The 21,174-nt window shown below is 38.8% G+C and overlaps 1 protein-coding gene across 2 annotated transcripts in view; it reads right to left on the minus strand.

Annotated features, from left to right (window-relative positions):
- Positions 1-10,142: 10,142 nt before the first annotated feature.
- sugct (succinyl-CoA:glutarate-CoA transferase) overlaps positions 10,143-21,174 on the minus strand; it is a 158,314-nt gene continuing 147,282 nt past the window's right edge. For both annotated transcript variants that reach the window (XM_077244130.1, XM_077244131.1), the window contains one exon: positions 10,143-11,097. In XM_077244130.1, the coding sequence (XP_077100245.1) occupies positions 10,934-11,097 (164 nt within the window). In that variant the 3' untranslated portion in view covers positions 10,143-10,933. The remainder of the gene's footprint in view (positions 11,098-21,174) is intronic.

Consider the following 21,174-nt stretch of genomic DNA (forward strand, 5'->3'; position numbering starts at 1 on the left):
TCTTAGTTCCTGCTTTGGGTGTGACCTCGAGAGTTCGACAATCACCTCACCAGCCACAAAGTGGCTTTGTGGCCTCGGGAACAAACCAGACAACGACTCCATGACTGTATCTTGGCACCCTCCAATCATTCACGAACCCAGTAGACAAATATTTGAATGGCTGCTGTTCTTACACGCACTGAAGTGAATGAGAAGTGTCAACATGTGCGCCGGTGGGACCTGGGACCTCTGACTATGATGTAACGAGGGGAGCGCTACATTCTCTGGCCCGTGCAACAGGCCAAAGCAGCTGGACTGGGTGTTTAGACTGAAGCCTCCCCCCTCCTCCAAGAACAATTTCCCACTCCGGTTCCACCCCTCATTTCCCACAGCTCCCAGTAAACAGAACACACCCATGGCAGGACTTCAGACACAGCGAACAGACAGCCGAACTTCCAGGCCTGGCTCAAGGACATGTGTATATACACACACACACACACACACACACACACACACACACACACACACACACACACACACACACACACACACACACACACACACACACACACACACACACACACACACGTGACAGTGATAGCTGCAGTGTGAGGTCTGTTCGGACACGGATTGTGCTAGAAAAACTGTCTATCTTTCCTCAGCACCCGAAAGGAGTAACTACTAGGGTGCCGGGCAGTTTATCTTCCGCCAAAGCTACAGCACTTTTAAACTAATGTAAGTATGGGAGATCTTATCCATTAGTGTAGACAGTAGGGAATTTACAACGTTTACAGAACATGCTAGAGGAATTTTTATGGAGCCACCTTCAGAGAGAGTCTTTGGGAGTTGGTGAGAGATGAGAAAGGTGAACGTGTAGGATTTGTTTTATAGCCTTTTCCCCAACACCACATGAAAGTGTTCAGCACCTTCTGTAGTTCCATCCAAATTATCCCTAAACCTAATCCATTGTGTAGCATTTCCAATGAACCATGCTGCACTACGTGATGAATTCCTACCTTGAAGTCGACAGGTGAATGAACTACTGATGAACTACTCCCTCTAAGAGGAACATCACACGTGGAGTAAGTCATGTCAGTCACGGAGACCACCCAGCTCAAGCAGTCGTCATCTAAATGAATGATGACATACAGGTAACACGACATGTGTGGACTAAGTTAAGTGTCTCATCCAGGGGCCCACGCCATGATGGATATGAGAGGGTCTAAGGAAGAGTGCAGAACATGACAGACAATGTTTTGGGCTGTGGATTTGAACTCCCTAAAACAATCTGTCATTCCCACCCGGCCCCAGCGCCAACTCCCTGCTTGCTGGAGGTGCAGCCCAACATGTGCAAACATTTTTTGAATAAAGAAATAAATTACCCTTTTACACTGGACACTTTCCATGTCATCTGTCTCTTCAGTATGTATATAAAATAAATACTCGGTTTTATTTTTAGATGGTATTTAGGAGATACAAACTGCATATAAAGGAACACTAAGAAACGAGTAGGGAAAGAGCTGACATCGAGGACTGAGAACTATAAAAACAAAAATAAAGACATCTGATAGGCAAAGTGACAACTGGCTATCACAAGGCTATTATTTATTTTTAAATTTGAAAAGGTTTCATCCATTGTTAATCTTGTTAGTAAAACTAATGACATAAACATTAACAGAGGATTTCTTGATTTTGTTGGAAAATGACCATCACGACAATAAACAAGTTTAATTAAAACAATCACAAAAATATGATACAAAAAAGTAACAGCAAGATATTAACAATTACCTAACAATGTTATTCAAAGAAGAAAACTAAAGAAAGACTGTGATTGTTTTAAATAATCCACTCAGAATCAATAATGTTGTGGATTGACACAATTGAACTAAAGCTGAACAGTGAATAAACCAGTAAAACAGGATAACTCACACAAATGCATCATATTCATATGAGATTAAAACATATATGTACAACATAACACAAAATAATGAGAATTGGTTTAATTTCTTGGCATATACGATGCAATTTTAGTCAGAATAAGACTAAAATAAAAGAACACGATAAGTTAAATAAAAAAAAAATTAAAAGTATATTTTAAAAAACTATGCATTTAATGAAAACTGTTGTATATCAAGTATAATTATATTGAAATGAGATTTGTTCACGTATAAAAGAGGAAGGAAATGTTTCCTGGCTTGAACTCTTCAAATGCTTTGGATTTGCCTCTTATGTCTTTAGTTAAATATCGGAAAAGGTCTTGGAGGTGTTGGCAAGGAAGGGTTAAGCATTACCAAAGTTTGTCTGCAAGACAAATTCCTCTTCTGGGGACCCAGGGCCATTTAGAATCAGCCAAGAGCTCATGGGAGCACCTGTGTACAATTCCATTCTGAAATAACACTGATTCAGTCATATCCACTTTCTCCATGTGTGACAACATTGTGGCATTGGATGATCAAGTACAGCTGGGAAAATGTACAAGGAGTCTGTTTTTCTTCAAGTCTTTTATGTATATGTCAGAGTTGTGACCAGATGTTCATGCCAGGGTCTTTCAAATGATCTGTGTGCAGAGGAGTTTTGGGCGTACTTTTGGCGTGCCATGCATTTTGGGGAAAGGCAAAAGGGTATACATTTCTGAGTGATAAACAAAGCTGTGGACATGAGTGTGAATTACATTCTATTCCATGAATGTGATTTTACTGTGATCGAACAGAAGTTATTTTAACTTTGACAGAATTTTCCGTCATTTAATTTGAAATGAGCGATGTGAAAGAACTCATTACTTAAAACAAACCATCCGAATTAATCGATCCCCAAAAGCTCTGAGGCTGGGTTTTATTATTGCCTTAGTTTGGTTGTGCTTGGTCTTTACTGCAAAATCAGTTTTTAAAATGATAATAGGCATGGTTTAGCCAGTGTTCTTCCCTAAAACATTTTCTCCTTTGCTCACCCAGACACACAGCCCCCCAGGGTGAACAGAAAGGTCAGAAGTCAAGTTCTTTTGCTTGCCAAACCAAGTGATGACCCCATAACCAGACAAGCAGGAAAAAGCCTCGCCGCAGAGGCTCAGGGGACGGGGGACCTTTTTATTGGAGGGGAATGTTGTGGTATTTGTCTGAGTTCAGAGTGACCAGTGCAAGGGAGGACGCGAATACGCATTCTGGGACAGCGTGCAAAAGCCGGCGCAAAACAACATGCCTGTTTCATTACACGATGAAGGGAGAAGCCACAATAAGGACGGAATGGATTGAAAGGGAATGAAAAATACATAATTTAACTGGCAAGCCATGAAGGCAAAATCCTTATTTGCTACGCATCTCTGGCAGGCAATAGTTTTAAAGTACACTAACTTAAATGGAAGATGATTGTTGGAGTCCTTGGAAGCGCCAGGTATCATGGAAACTGTCACAGTGGATGAATCATGCCGATCATTGATCACGTATGCTTTGAAAAACGAAATTGAGGTTGTTTGGGTTTCTTTAAATTCTTTTCATCAGCAAGGGTGGTAGTCTTGAAGAGGAGAAACGATTTTAACTGCACTTGAACCTGTCAAAGGTTACATGTTTATAAGACAAGGCCGGCGGTTCTCTGATTAGCTCAAGTGGAAACATTAGTAACGCTGACATAATCTGACTAGCTCAAGTGGAAACCTCATGAAGACTGACATAATCTTGTTGTGAGTTAATTCACTCAACTTGACTCAAATGTCAAATATCACAACCACTAAGCGAGACAGACAAAGAGTTTCACTGATTTTAAGCACCTGGAATCTCTAAAGTTACATGTTGACACTGATGACACAAGCGAGGATCTTTGCTTTGTAGATAATGTCCAAATAATCGCTTGATATCTGAATTGACTCTGACCATATCTAATAATTGAATCATTCCAGCTGCTTCCCATAAACTTTCTGGAAAAGAGTACACAAGGTTCAAAATTTACACCTGTCCAATGGACAATGCAGGTAAAAATTGGCTTCAGTGAGCAAATGAAACGGCCAAAACATTAGGAATCGCAACATGGTTAAACGAGTCAAACTGTCAGAAAAAAAAAATGTGTGCAATTCATAAAAGGAAACAGGCCACCAACATGAAAATATAAGGAACAAAATCATGTAATTTTTTGGTAACGCAAAGTACTGTGTAATTAAGACGTCAGTATAAGGGAACAATCTGTAAAGTTTGGGGAATAAAGGGGGTAACAATCAGGAGAGTTAACAAATTATTTTAAAGTATTTTCAAAGTATTATTCTACTATTATGATAGAACAATCCTATTTGAGAGCAATTTAGCAAGAACATACACTGCGCACCTTTCTGTAATAATAGTGTACCAATACATACTGTATAGGCTTTTTAAAAGTCACAGGGTACATATCTGTGCATTTATACAGTTTTTGTTATTTATTTTTTATTGCAAAAGTGCAGATGTTTTAGTTTGGGCTTACATGTTTCAAGGCAAGTAAAGCTAAAACAATTGCAATTTTTTTTTTTTTTAATACTGGGAAATGTACTCTTGTTCCATTTAGTTACAGGGTAAGTACAATAGAAATACATAAACACAATCTAACATCACTAACTCAGAAACCTTTATTTGAAAAACAACAGTTGGTCTGAAGTGATAGGCAAAAGTTTAAAATATTGCAATTTTTCTTAAAAATACCTAATTTCCCTTCAGAATACATTAGGGTCCATCCATTAGGGTCGTATGGATTACTGTAGTTATTGCAGTATGTGCTGTTTGATCCTCCAACTTTTAGGAACACATGAGCTTGCATTATATGTATTCCCAGAGATATATTTTTTATTTGTCTAAAAACCTTCATTTGTGATAATCTGAAGAACCAAAGTCATATACATCTCGGATGGCATGATGGTAAAAGATGAGTAAATGGTGAGGACTCGTTTCTGTGTGTACTGCATTTTCTTTTAATACAGAATACAGAATAGCAAGAAACATGATTTCATCTTCAGATTCATCAGTGGAAAGAAAGAAAAAGAAGTAGAGGAACAAAAGGAAGAAGCCAAGCAAGAGAAAAAAGGGGGACAACACGTGATACTTTCTGTGAAGACTTAAGCATTCGACATTAATTGTTAAATAAAAGTGTTGTAAATCAGTTTTGAATCAAGTTGTTTTTCAAATAAAGGTTTCCTGAGTCAGTGATATAAGATTTACCCTGTAACTACACGGAACAAGAGGGTTACTCTAATACGGGCCACTTTAATTTACGGCCCGCAATGTCACTTTTACCCTGTAACTACTGTAACTGCATGAAACAAGAATATCTTTCCCCAATATTAAAGCAAAAGTTGCAATAGTTTTAGTTTTCAGTTCAGTGCACTTTTGTTAAAAAGACAACTGTATATATGTACCCAATAATAATAAAAAAGCCTATACAGTATGTATTGGTAGACCATTATTACAGAAAGGTACGCAGTGTATGTTCTTGCTAAATTGCTCCCAAATGTAAGATTGTTGTATCATAATAGTAGAATAAGATAGTTCTACCCCTTAGTTCTAAAATATTTACAGTATAAATAATTTGTTAACTCTCCTGATTGTTACCCCCTTTTTTCCAAAAATGTTACATAATGTTTCCTTATACTTACATGTAAGTACTTTATAGGTACACTATAGTTACCGAAAGTTACACTGTAAAATCGTTTTAATTACGCAGTATTTTCCGGGCTGTAATCTAAAGCTTTACCCTTTTTTTGTGACAGGGTCTGTTAAAACAAGGCCGTGTTTAGGTATTAAGATGCGTTATGGTTGATCGGACCACAAGTAGACGAGAGAGACACATAACCGTTACACCTGGTGTTTTAATTACTCCTTTGTCCATTTTCAATCACTTCTGTCCTGATTTCTTCGAGGGGAGGGTGTGGGCTATGGGCGGGTAAATGTATGGACTTTTTCAGATCTTTTGATCTAATGGATGAAATAAGCTCTTGTAATTTACATATGAATGCACCCCTAAACGGAAAAACATACGGAGAGCATCAGCTTTAGTTTCTGCTCTAACAGTCTCAAGATCAGCCGAAAACTGTGAGTGTGTGTTAGAAATCAGGAATGATGAGAGAACATTGTGCCTGGTACATTTTTCGTCTTTAAACCAAACTTGGGTCTTAATGCCGACAAAGTTTCACTCCCGTGTGGCTAGCACTCTTCCTGTAATGTTTACGCAGTAGGCGTCTTTTCGAACGCTTTCGACCACATGCGCCTCTACACTATGAGAGCAATCCGGTCCAATCCGTTTTCAAAAACCTCTGAAAGTGGTCAAAAGTGGACAAGCTCAAAACGTTTCACATCCCATTTACACCTGTATTTAGCGTCATCCTTTGTGATCCGATTGATGAAAATGTATCTTAATACCAGGTGTGAGAGATGGAGAACAAGCTCACCTGAAGGTAGACAACCACAAATATGAAAAGAAAAAGAGCTAAATAATTTCATAAGAGTCAGGGCTTTTTTATATAAATAAAATATGTAAATTATTAAACAATATGATATAATTATATATTAAATATACATTTATTATTTATGTACTATCTATAAATAATTATATGTATAAAAATGTATCAATATATATATGTGTGTGTGTGTGTGTGTACACACACACACACACACACACACACACACACACACACACACACACACACACACACACACACACACACACACACACACACACACACACACACACACACACACACACTTAAATTATTTAAAAATATACAGTATATTATTTTTCTATAGATAGATAAATGGGTAGATAAAAATTATATGTATATATATATATATATATATATATATATATATATATATATATATATAATATTTAAATTATTTTAAAAACTTCAGTCTTGAATAAAGAATGGACTTTTCCAAAAATGGACTTTTCCAAAAATCTTCTGCCGTGTGTGAGATTGTCATCAGAGTTCGACCACAGCTATTTCCTCCCAGCACTCCCACACTCTTCATTTGAAATCACACACAGACACACTCCCACCAGACACTCATCATCTTCTGATCCTCAAGGTTACTCACATTCTCACACTCACTTTCTCTCATGAGATTAAAGGCTGTAGGATTCATAGACCATTTGACGTTTAAAAACAAAAATATTATTGTAGGGATTTTGTTTCTTTCACACTTCCTCAATACTGTTTTAATATTGCTGATAGTCTATTGAGTCTAGTAAAAACATAAATTCTGCCAATTCTAAGGATACGTATCAATGGTATGTATCAACGTCAGGGGAGGGGATTGGAGGTAAGAGCTTTCTGAATTTGTGCAAATGAGAGGTGAAGGCTTTCATGAGGACAATCTTGATCTAGAGTAATTACAGCTAGGTGAGATTTACAAGGGTTTGAGCTAAACTCAAAGTCCAGATTTGAGAAACCCCAAAAGTGATCAGTTGAGTTAACTTTTTTTTTTTTTTGGAATCCCGTTGCCTTAAAATTATTAAGTCAATAAAATGCATGCTTAATCGAAAAAAAAAATTGTTATGTGGAATTGTCAAGTTCACATAACTTACTTTTTTCAATTAAGCATTAAGTTTGTGTTTTGTGTAAGTAAGTGAACTGAACACTTTTTACACAATTTTCTGACTCTGAACTCCAGCCATATCTGGGCACCACAAAATCATGTCAAATCCAATATCATGGCAGCAAGTTCTACCAACTTCAGACTGAGACTCCCAACCTGGTACCTCTGATCTCAAGTGCTCAAGGAATCTCAACGCTCCGAGGAACACGTTCACGCCTGCTCCAGGCTGCAGTGCAGATGGTTTTCCAATCCTTCACTTCAATTTCTTTGTCCTCCTTTACTTTTTCCCATCTCTAAAACCACAGGTTCACTCCAGGTCTGCTTAGTTCATTTCATTGCTCTCCGGCTACTCCGGAAACCATCCGTCGGCATGGCAACGGCCTACACACGCAAAACTGGAAGTGACGGCGGCATGGGTTCCTCCCATTGGCTGAGGACAGAGAGGTGCAGCGTGGGATGCAGGAGGAGGCTAATGTCATGTGCAGCTGGCCGGGCTGGATAACCCGTTTCCTTCTCCGAACGTGTCAGCGGAACACAAACTGAAAACAGGAAAGCACTTCCCAGAGCTCTCCCTGGACTTCATATCCGGGCATCCTGAAATTCGCCGTGCAGAGCGACGTCAAACATAAACAAACAATGGTTTCGTGGCGATAGCAGAAGAGATTGAGCACGGTTATCGTAACCTTCACACCTCCACCCGCTTTCATGGGGAGTAATTGGCCTCTTCGTGATGCTACACTTCTAAAAGACAAACTCGTTCGAGTTTTTCCAGGGCTCTCCAGGGACGCCGTTGGAAGATGGCTGACCTTTGCCAAGTTCTGACCTTTACCATTACCGACACTCTCCGTGGCTGTCATTAAGACTGCCAACTTAAGCTGGAAAGTCTTCCCCAGCGAAGCCTTGGAGAGCTGACATCTGTTTCTTCATAGACACTCTGGGATTTGATCACACCATAATTATGTCAGCAAAAGGTTATTGGTTTGAGTCTTAATTGTCCATTCTAACTAAATGGAAGGACCTTAGGGCTGAGTACACGACCTTGTGCATATGATTTGAGCGTTATATCATCCAAGGGACTTATTTAAAAAAAGTCTCGGGTGAAATGAACTGGAACAGAATAAACAGATGACTCATTCAGGAAAACTCTCTTTAACTCTGGACTGAGCCGGGCAGCTTTCTCAACATGACGTCAGAACGAGGCTCAGGACCTCAATGCTTTCCAACCTGAGCAAAACATTGCCATCAAAAACACATTCCCTGCACCCTAAACGCGTACCTGCCCGAGTAGGATTTATGTAACTGGAGACAGAAAGTATTAGGTGACGTTACGTACTGCATCTGTTGAGATTCTTTGTGCGCATCCAGCTGACAGATTTGGTATCCCACAATCTTGTGGGATCCATCAGACTCTAAAAGCTTGAAAAATAACCATTTCAATTGTCATTTATTTTTCTGGCTAAATTATTTTTTTGTTGTTGAATGCGTCTTAAATAGGGTGACCATTTTGAACTTGAATACACCTGATAAAATACAAGACGCTAGTACTGTTTAAAGACAGTTAAACACAACTGTCATGCTACTGAGTGTGGTTAAGTTAGTAGCATTGACTGTTATAGTTCGTTACAGTCTAAGGGCCAGATTTACTAAACAGGGCAAATTAGCATGAGAGCGTAATTCCAAAACAGCGCCGATGGGAGTGGAAAGTTTTGCACATGGTCTAATGCGCAAATTAATGAACACAAACACAGCCGGATCATTTCCATAATGAACAACACAATCTAACAAGAGCAGTGCAGATTAGCGTCTGGTTTAAGAAATGTTTTTTTGAGTGACAAATAATGGCCCAAACACCAGTACATTGACTAGAGCAAACCTTTGTAAATCACCTTGTGTGATTCATTTAAATACTACTCTAAATGCATATGCAATAAAGTCAGCCGCAAAAATAACCCTGTCCGCGCCTTTTCATCACTAATTTTTCACTGTGTCTTTAGTAATTCCTGACAGTAGGTTTTTTTTTAACGCCAAAAGTGGGTTTACACTGACGCAAGTTGTAAGTAAACCTGGCCCTAAGACTGCTAAATACTCAGAAGGCTCAGAATGCAGATATATATACATTCAAGTTGCGATGAAACTCAAGTAGCGACGGATCAATTTCTTCAATATTGTGACAACAGATCATCAAAAAAGATGTGTCGGTTTCATGCATCGGTTGTTGATTAGATGGAAGTAGATCTGAATGTGAGCTTGCAGTCAGTTGTAATAAAGAGGTGGGATTTAGGCGGACTAAATGATTGGGGAAAACAAGGTTAAAAAATTAAACTTGCATGGCTATGTTGAACCTTCTCCTCTGCGTTCACTCTCATTGCGTTGTTCTGCTATGAGTCAGTGTCCCAAGTCGCAGGCAATCGGACATGAAAGATTTGGCAGTTAGACATCAGAAAGGGTGCTTATTCCTCTGCTCAGCTAAACAACTCCACCACGCATGAGTCCAGAGCTAAAAGCCTTAATAGTGACTGTGAAGTGACCTTGTGCCTTGAACTCACACCTGCGACGGCTCACAAAGGCCAATAAACGGGAATAACATCCTCGATGGACGATAATGGCACTTCTGGATCATTTCAGATGGACACATTGTGATTTTATTGAACATGGAAAATGTACTTTGTTATATGTTGCATTATTCAAACCTTTCCAGAAGGCCCAAGATTGAAGATGCTGTAAAGCAATGAGAATTAGTTTGTTTGTTGTCGTCTTTGTCTCTAATGTTAAAAAAAAAAGAATCACCTCGTCAAATTGGAAAAGGTGCCGTTTCATGAAATGTAAAAAATATGCTGTAATGAAACGTTTGAGATTGCAAGTTGTTAAGCGAATGAAAAGATGGCTGAATAATTATTACAGTAACGATATGAGTGAATCTCACAAATAAATGTCTCGGTCTTATTTCACCTCATAATGAATACAAAGTTATTTTCCATGGGAGTTTACCACATTTTCACAAATTCTGTGTTGTACTGTACTGTACAAATGCTTACCATGATATACTTTATTATATAACACTGCATTTATGCAATAATTTTACACAATATCTTTTCATTTTTGGGTTAAATATGGCATGAGTTTTCGAGAGCAGTAGGTATACGGATATCAGCACGTTATTGATCATTTAAAGAAGGAAATCATTTGGCAGCGCACAATCTTACGTGTGAACTGAATGCGTCATGTCGTCATTATTTTTACATTTGCAGTTTCCTCTCTGATGGACATTCATCAGTTTAATCACAACCATTATTTCCACTGAGCCGAGAAGAAGGGGAGTATTTTTCTTTTCCTGCCTGGCTGATCCTGGCAGGATTGTTCAGAGATTTTTATCCCAGCATGAGGAGTTCTCCCGTTCAACGAGACGTCTCTCACTGCACCTTGTTCTGAGTGACGGCCCGTGAGGCTAGCAGTTGGCTGATGACATCATCGCTGTACCCCAGGGTGTCTCGGAGAACCTGGACCGTGTGCTGGCCGATCACAGGCGGGGGATCCGTGCTGCGGGACTCAAAACTACTGAAGCGCACAGCAGGGCCTGTGTGGGAACAGTAAATTAAATTAAAAAAGGTTACTTTTTGTTACCAAAAACCTCCAAATATAATGATCTCCAAGAATGCAACACAATAAACAGACACCACTGTTCAAAAGTTCTGGGGGTTTGTAGATTGTGTAACATTTTTGAAAGAAGTCTCTTCTGCTCACAAAGGCTGCATTCATTTGAGTACAGTAAAAACAGTAATATTGTGAAATATTATAACAATTTAAACCTTTTCCATGTTTATATATTTATTCCTGTGATCAAAGCTGATCAGCGTCATTACTCCAGTCTTCAGTGTCACATGATCCTTCAGAAATCAGTATAATATGATTTGCTGCTCCCAAAAAAAACATCAATATTGAAAGTGTACTGTATATGTAGTCCATATTATTATTATTATTATTATTTGATACAAGACTGTATGAAGATTTGATTTTCATTTCTTTAAACTCGGCATACCAATAAACATGGGGATGACAGCCCTAAAAAATACTTTTTGAGTTTTTTTTTCAATTTTAAGTTTGAAAACTCCTGGCCTATGCCACAATCTGGCATAAAATAAGTGAAATGGAGCTGGAATGTGGCGAAAATTCATTGCGGATCGTTCTAGCCCAATTTACCCCCGAAACAGCATGATAGTCAGAATGCAAAACATTTACAATGAATTTTAAACAAAGACAACTAAGTGAAGTGTAGGAGGGGCCTTTGAGGAAACGGCTAAAAGCTTTTACTCATATACGTCAAACCCGCAGGAAAGTCCATAAGGCTACCGACTTACAATCATTGTGGAATATAAACACAGCCTACATATCCAAATGTGGCATTTACAGAAAGATGATGTCAAAATGGATGAGTAGGTCATCCGGGTGAGTCACTTCCTCAAAAACCTCAGATATTGCTATCATTAGGCAGTATTAGCATATCCTTCCCTTTTCTGGCTTCTGTTCTCTTCTTCCAACTACAGTTCACTGAAACGAATTGTTTTTCCTCCCCCGTGATTCTACGACAATTTAACCGATGCTGGTTCCATGAAAAAAGGAAAGAGACATTAACATTCATACATTGTTTTATGCAATAAGGGACACGCACCTACACACTTCACACGTTTGTTCCTCGTTGCGTCTCCTACGCAGCCACAGGTCACATTCCCCACGAGTGGCGAAGCCAAACGCATCCCATAAAAGTGTCTTGATTGCTTAACCTCCAACATCCAGAGCTTTTTCACATGTTTTCAAGGGCCTCACACAAAAGACATGCGGTTTTAAAAACAGAGACGGTGCGTGTCGACCAGAGGCGAGGCCTGACGCTTGTTATTAATGGCACTTTGGAAAGTCTCGTTCTTCAAACGGACTGGAGAAAGACATGCAAGAGACGGCATGGATAACTTGGGCAACAGAAGCCCGAGTGAGGGGACGAAATTACTTTCTTTCTGTACGATTCTGTCTCTAGTCAGGCTATACAGTACACAACCATTTCAATATGTTCTCTTTAATTTCGGTGTGCTCCTGATGTGACAAAGATGAGCACGAGACAGCCTGATGTTTAAAAGTGTAATTTCTGGAGTGTCAGCGATAAATATAGTGAGCCTAATACATATTTGAATGCTGAAGATGCACTTTATTAATGGATAACAATATATAAAAGTGGCATTTGCAAACAAATGCGGCATGAACTAACTTAACTTTTCTGAATCAGTGTTTTAGTGGATGTACTGTACGAAGTCCGATCTCCTCAAGCTCACACAGACGTCCAAGCAGAGGAACTACCAAATGTCCAAATATTTCTTCATTTTCAACAGTATATCTATTCCTTTACAACTTAAAAGTCAATGAACGTCTTTCTTTTTAGCCTTTGCTTGAAAAGTGTGCTTGTGCTTTTTTGAGAACTAATTTTTTTAAATTCCAAAATGCATTACTTTAATACTCCAAATATGTTTTTGTGCTGCCGTTTATTGTTTTAAAAAGGCTTGGTTATCAAATGCCACTGTATTTTTATGTATTTCACAGTCTCGGAAAATATTAATATAATAATAAATAAAGTTCTTTTGGAGAAATAATAATTGGTAAAACCAAGACAAATGAAAGTTATAAAATGAATGTGGATGACTCAGATTATTTGGTTAAGAATGGTTGAAATTAAATAAGATTATTATTGGAGGATACTGAAAAAGCTTGAACTTGAACAGTCAACTACACACACTTATATGTCAAATTGCCCGTCTTTGTGCGTATCTCATAAACACAGTCGTTTATGTTTAAGTGAACGTCAATGGTTGAGAAAGAAAGCGCATGTGTATCAGTATATTAGATCAGTACATTCACTCTTAAAGTGACAGCAGCCTAATAAACCTGCTTTGCTCTATCATAGTTTTTTATTTCTAGTGCTTAAAGTTTTTTATGGTAGGTCTATTTCTTTTGTGTCTTCGTTCTATTGTATTTTTTTTGTCCTATTGATTGTAATTATTTTCTTTGCTCCTATTTTATCACTGGCTGTTTACTTGTCTTCAGTGAGTTTGAGGTTTTTTTTTTTTTTTTACTTATGTTAGTTAGGCTAGTACTAGTTTTTTTTTTTTTTTTTTTGGTAATGAGATTTATGATATTTCAATTAAATGTTCTTTATCCTAAAAACTTTGTTTGAAGCAAAAATAAGAATTGTGGTATATATATAGTCATCGTGAAATAATATTATTCACATCATGATATAAGATTTTTTGTCATATCGCCCACCCCTAAAAACAATGCAGACAGGTATTGGCGATAAGACATTATACAGTAACTAAAGACATTCCAGTCAGTCGTAGGGAAAACTCTGCACAGGAAATGTGCCATCATGAAGATGAGAGTCAAACGGGCATTTAAATAAAAGAAACATCCAAAAAAGGAGGGAACACCAGATCTCCAACACGATTGTGTGCGTGTGTGTGGTTTCGCAGCCTCAGCAAAGCCTTCACCACATCCTCTTTCCCCCTCCCTCGCTTCTGATGGCCTGGCCACAGGCTCCCACATCTGCTTCTCCTCAGCCGGTACCGAGGCGAACGAGGGAGCGGGACACTCTCCTCCGCAGGCATGGTCCAAGGTTTTCCTCCCGCTCTACCGCAACAAAGCCCGCTGTGTTCTTTCCTCCCATTTTGAACTTTATCCATTCACTACTCCTGCTCTCTACTGCACACTCCAGAGGGCTGACCGGATAGACACACTGGTGCTACCCTACAAAAAACTTAGGGCCCAATTCAGTTTAGACTCTTTTGTGGATGGGATTTCGAGGCAAAACCCCGTCGCTAATCAGCCACAAGTCATTTACAATGAAATCTGGGTTCTTTAGACAAATTTAATCTAATGATGTAATACAGTTGTTTATTTAAATTGATTGTTATTATTAAGTGACACCTATGGATTGTTCCAGGGTTTCCTTTTAAATAATGGGTGTATATTTAAAGTGAATTGGCCACACCACAGTGGAACTTAAATTGGAATTGGAAGAGAAAGGAAGTGTTTCATCCAAAACACTGTTAAAAAATTTGGGGTCAGCAAGTAAAATGGACGGAATATTGCAGTGTTTATTATAAATGTTTAATCGGTGCAGATCTTTTCTTTTAAATGTGCCTCATAATCTTTCAGCAAAATAAAGATTTCCCCTCCCTCTTCTCTTCTCTGATGACGAGGGCGGGGCAACCTGTCACTCACATGAGATCAGCCAATAGCAAACCACAACCATTTAATCATCCAATGAATTCCACATGGACAAAATCAAGTCCCGCCCTACATTTTTTTCTTGTTCCAGAAGACGTTTCACTCAGATATACGTCACAATAGAGAAAAAAAGACTTGCGCAACTTCTGTTACATGATGACTTTAATACTTTTAATTAAGCAGGGATGCATTTAATTGATACACAAATCTGAAGCTGCACAACTGTTTCCAACAATGATAATAATCAGAAATGTTTCTTGATCAGCAAACATCATATTAGAATGATTTCTGAAGGATCATATGACACTAAAGACTGGAGTAATGATGTTGAAAATGCAGCTTTGCATAAAATTTTATTTTATATCAATATGTCTCAATGTTAAAGTTTTTACTGTATTTTTTATTATAACGCCTTGGTGAGCAGAAGAGACTTCTTTACAAATTATAATACAATCTTACTGACCCCAAAGTTTTGAATGGTATCTATGACCTATAAACAGTAAAACAAGACAGCATAGCCATTTCAATTCATTTTAAGTACACTTCTTCCGATTCAAATTTTAATAGTAATTCTGGATCCTGTTTCAAAACCAGGAGCTGAACTGGAAAGTAAAAGCACTTCTCAGTTCAGTTCGTATTGGGTTTCTACTCAAATTGCATTCAGCATGTTTAGAGTGTGTTTGGGAATAAACAATGATATACACTCTGAAAAAGAAATTTTCCAAAAGGGGGTTTTCACAGTGATGCCATAGAAGGACCTTTCAGTCAACAGTTCTTAACCTTTTCTTCTTTTCTTAGTGTGAATAACATTTCTAAAAATAGAAAATAACCGTTTTCCACTAAAAAGAACGTTTTGTGCAATGGAAAGATTCTATGATTGTTAAAGGCTCTTCATGGAACTATCAATGCCAATAAGGAACCTTTATTTTTAAGAGTGTAAACATTTTTTTGTTTTTCTTTTAATTTTGAATGCCCTTTTCTTAATCTGTAAAGCACGTAAACATCATGACACATGTTTGGCTGGAACAGCTTAAAGTAAGATAGTTGTGAACATCAGTACACAGTTCAGAGAGATCTTAGACAGTTCAGATTCTCTCGGGGAGACAGGATTGAAAGATTACGGTAAACCACACTGACATGCTAAATATACAATTGTATTGCTGAGCTAAATTGCTTCTGACGTTTTCCGAGAGATATGATGCATGCATCCTGTGGGCCTCTGATTGCATGTAAATATCATCATCCAACCATAAAGCGCATTTTCCTTCCTGATTGAAAAAAGATTGAACTTCGTTTTCCGGCATTTCCATGATGATTCCCCTGAGCCGAACTTCATTTCATACAGCAAATGTCAGCGACAATCGGACTGTGTCGTGGTCACCTAATTTCCATTCCCTCACAGATAACCGTTTCCTTGCTTCAGGAAAGACAAACCTGTTAAAACTAGATACTTCTGTCCGGTTCAGATTAGTCACAGCAATCTATATCTAATCTACACCACTTTATCTGACAAATAAACGGAAATGTAGAACACAGATAGTTTCGGCTATAAGGTCTGATGGGATGAGTCACATTCGAAGCCGAGATTCACACACCTGTGACCGCACACATCAAATGAGTACTAAATGAATGCAGCAAGTTGCTTAGCAACTGTAAACGACCTACAGGTAGGCTAATGCATTTGGTGCGCAAACTGTTTATTAGTTTAGCTTACAAACCTTAGTGGAAAACACACAATATACACACAACTGTTCAAAACCTCGCAGACAGTATTTTTTTAAAAGACTAACACTTTTATTCAGCAAAGATGCATTAAATGGATCAGTGGAAAATATATAATGTTATACAAAATTTCTATTTCAAATAAATGTGATTGTTCTAAAAGAAAATATTTTAAGCAGCGCAACTGTTTAACATTGATAATAAAAAATGCAAATTGCAAAATGCATATTTATATACTAGTGCTGTCAATCAATACAAAAAAAACTAAATGCACATTTTCTATAAATAATAGCGATTATTCGCAACTTACATTAAATGTTTTTATAATGCCATATGATATTTTTAATAATATCTCCAAATTAACAACATAAATACGGTTTCATTTAAATATGTTTAATGGCATCTTTATAATAAGAACTATGAATGAAAGCCAGTATCTTGATGTTATTATTAAATATACCCCCCCCCCCCCCCCCCCGCAATTTTAGCTATTAATTATAGCAATTCAACATTACAGTATAATTGAAAGTCATAATTTTGAATAGGCTTTAAATAATATAAAAACTTTTAATGTTAAGTGAACTTAATCCAAACTTCACATTAACCCATATAATAGAGTGCAACAGTCAGGCTCTGGATATAATAGAGTCGGCCTTTCAAAATACTTAACTATTTGAATATATATATATATATATATATATGCATATTTTGCAATAAACCTAAAATATATTGTTTAATATATATATATTAATATATATTAATATATTAAAATATATTTTTTAATATATATATATATATATATATACCTTTGGTTCATGGCTTAAAAAGCTTTTACAAAGACTTTTTTGAAATCCCTATGGGATTAATGCACTCTATAAAGCAGGGCTCAAGACTTTTTTCTACTGACCCTGTTAAGCCGGTTTTAGATTTTTCCTTACCCTGGCAAAAATTTTTTTTTTTTTCAAACCTGTGGTTTTTTCCAGCTGCTACGCTTCTTTGCAATCGGACGATTTCCAAACTGTGAACATTGTAATTACCTCTGTCAACGGCTTGATCCTCCACAGTATTCTCTGTTGAAGCTTGGTCGTGATGATCTGCGGCTTGTAAGCTGCTAGCTAGTGTTGGGCAAACTAACGTTTTCCTCTGGCATCATGGCATTCCTAAGATACTGCGCTCTGGAACTCAAGAATTTCAACTCGCACATCGTACCGGGCAACGGTAGCCTTGAGGTGATTAAATCTCTCCATCTCTTACGTCGTGCCCCCTATGTGCACAGGGCTGTTCGGCATAAGCTTGTTTACACGGAGACATCCCAGGCTATTCCTGTTGTTCGGTCTATCACTTCCCAGCGACGACGTCATCAGAATGAGCCGCGTATACACCTTTTGAATCTACGGCCCGTTGAACAGGCTGTTGACGTCACTTCTCATGCCAACTCATCTGTCCTGAAATCTGTTTCATTCATGCTGCTGAACACTCGATCGCTAAATAATAAAGCACCACTCATACATGACATTATAACTGACAGGAAACTGGATTTTCTTTGTCTAACTGAAACTTGGCAGAACCAAATGGACTTTCTTACGCTTAACCAAGCTACCCCCCAAGGCTATAGTTACATTCAAAAGCCACGTAGTTCTGGACGGGGTGGGGGACTGGCTGTCATACATCATGCAGATTTCCATATAAAAGAATTTCCAGTACACACCTCTTCATTTGAGTGCATTCATTTTGCTTTGATCGGGCCAATGCAGCTACAAATGGTCCTTGTCTATCGTCCGCCTAAGGCATCTGCTAGTTTCCTGCCGGAGCTCTCTGACCTCCTTTCTCTAATCTGTCCCACCTTTCCAGCTACGATCTTACTTGGTGACTTTAACATCCATGTTGACTCCAGTAATGTCTACACTGCAGAATTTTTGTCACTACTGGACTGTTTTAATTTTTCACAAGATGTCAACGGCCCAACTCATGCTAAAGGTCATACACTGGATCTGGTATGCTCCTTGGGTATAACCCCAACCCATCTACAAACTATCGACCTAGCTATTTCTGATCACCTTGCCGTTATGTTCTCTGTTTCTGTACACACACACAAGAAGTGTGTGAAAAGGACCATTGCATATCGAAACATCAAACAAGTGTGCATTCACAAATTATCATACACTCTTGCAGGCCATCTTATCAGCTGTCCTCCATCCTGTACAGTTGATGACTTGGTTACTCACTACAACTTGGCCCTGTCACATAGTCTGGACTCTGTTGCCCCCCTCATTACGCGATCTGTCTCATTCTCCTCTCCTGCTCCCTGGTTCAATGCTGAACTCCGCGCAATGAAGGCTACAGGGCGGAGGCTGGAAAGGTACTATAAAAAATCTAGCCTTACTGTCCACCAGCTAGCCTATAAGAACCACGTTAAGAGCTACAAAGATGCCCTATCCAAGGTGAAAAATAACTACTACTCTACACTCATTGGCAAACAACAACACCATCCTAGACAGCTTTTTTCCATTATCAACCGCTTACTCTGCCCACCTGACCCTCCTCAACCTTCTGATGCTGCTGGCTTATGTTCTAAATTCCTGGTTCATTTCCGGGAAAAGGTTGAAACCATCCACCAACAACTGCAGCTGTCCAGCTTATCTCAATCAACCGTACTACCATTGTCTGACACAAACTCTTCAACCGCTCTCGCGCCGCAGGACTGCCTCTCCTCCTTCTCCCCGCTCAACACAGCTCAAGTCCTTGAGCTAGTATCAAAAGCAAAGGCCATAACCAGCAAACAGGATCCTATGCCGACAGCCTTGGTTAAGGCATGTCTTCCAACTTTGGGTCCAACACTGGTTAACATCATTAACACTTCACTGTCTTCTGGGGTGGTCCCCACCAGCTTTAAAACTGCTGTGGTGATCCCTACACTTAAAAAACCAGGCCTGAACCAAGACGATTTAAACCATTACCGCCCTATCTCAAATCTACCTTTCATCTCTAAGTTATTGGAAAGGGCTGTGGCTTCCCAACTCAACCATCACATGTTACAGCACAACCTCTACGAGCCTTTTCAATCTGGTTTCAGGACACATCATAGCACAGAAACTGCCCTCATCAAAATCACGAATGACCTCCACATGGCAGCTGACTCTGGCCATGTCAGCATTCTAATACTTCTTGACCTCTCTGCAGCCTTCGATACAGTTTCCCATTCCATTCTTCTCACACGTCTCTCTGAACTCATTGGCCTTACTGATACAGTGTATTCCTGGTTTAAATCCTATCTCACCGACAGGCAACAATATGTCACCTTCAAGGGGACTTGCTCTAAATTGGCGCCAGTCCTGCATGGCGTGCCACAAGGATCTGTACTTGGCCCACTGCTATTTAATATTTACATGTTGCCACTTGGGATGATTGTCCGGAAGCATGGATTACACTTCCACTGCTATGCTGACGACACTCAGCTCTACATCAGTACCAAGCCTTCTACTTCTCTTCCACCAGTGGCACTTATCAACTGCCTGAAGGACATAAAGCACTGGTTGGACAGTAACCTTCTCAAACTGAACAAAGACAAAACAGAACTCATGGTGTTTGCCCCGCTGTCACTTCTTAAAAAAGTTGATGACATCATACTGGATGTGGATGGCTGCTCAATCTCTGCATCTCCTCAAGTACGCAACCTGGGCGTCATCATGGACTCCACTCTCTCCTTCCAACAACACATCAAAAACGTCACTAAAATTGCTTTCTATCATCTCAAGAACATCTCCAGACTCCGACAGTGCCTCTCCAACTCTGTAGCTGAGGCCCTCATCCACTCATTCATCACCTCCAGACTTGACTATTGCAATGGCATCCTGTTCGGTCTACCCAGCAAAGCCACTGACAGACTACAGTATGTGCAGAACTCTGCGGCTAGGATGCTCACACACACAAAACTTGGTCTTCACATTACTCCCATCCTGATGAAGCTTCATTGGCTGCCAGTTAAGTCCCGCATCAAATATAAAATCCTCCTCCTGACGTACAAGTCCCTTCATGGACTTGCACCCCAGTACATTACTGATCTTCTCCATCCCTACACTCAGTCACGGTCCCTGCGTTCCTCTGACAAGGATCTGCTTGCTGTTCCTAAGTCCAGGCTTAAGACATTTGGTGATAGAGCTTTCTGTGTTGGTGCTCCGTCACTTTGGAACAAGCTTCCCCATGAGATCCGCTCTGCCTCCTCACTTTTAACCTTTAAATGCCAGCTCAAAACACACCTTTTCAATGAGGCCTATGGACTCTAGCTCCCCTGGCCTTTGCCCCTATCTTAATTCTATCCTTCCCTTTCTCATGTTGATTGTTAAGCGTCCTTGGGTACTTTGAAAGGCGCTATATAAATTGAAGTTATTATTATTATTATTATTATTAAAAATTAAATAAATAAATAAATAAGCTATTGTTTTTACTGTTTTTGACCCATGTAACCTTGTAAACAGTAATATTCAGGTAAGAAAATATAAAGTGAACCACTAAATCACAGTCAGTAAAACCACCTTAGCAAATGCGCACTTTTCAAAAAACTTAGTGTTGGAAACTTAAATTTACAGCAGTCCAATTTATCGCAAATGTGTTCAGGGTCTACAGGTTTGTTTTAACTTTCTGTATGTAATGTGTATGTGAAGAG

Source organism: Siphateles boraxobius, unplaced genomic scaffold (genome assembly GCF_051911475.1).
Source record: "Siphateles boraxobius isolate OS27281-9 unplaced genomic scaffold, OSU_SipBor_1 26, whole genome shotgun sequence".
NCBI lineage: Eukaryota > Metazoa > Chordata > Actinopteri > Cypriniformes > Leuciscidae > Siphateles > Siphateles boraxobius.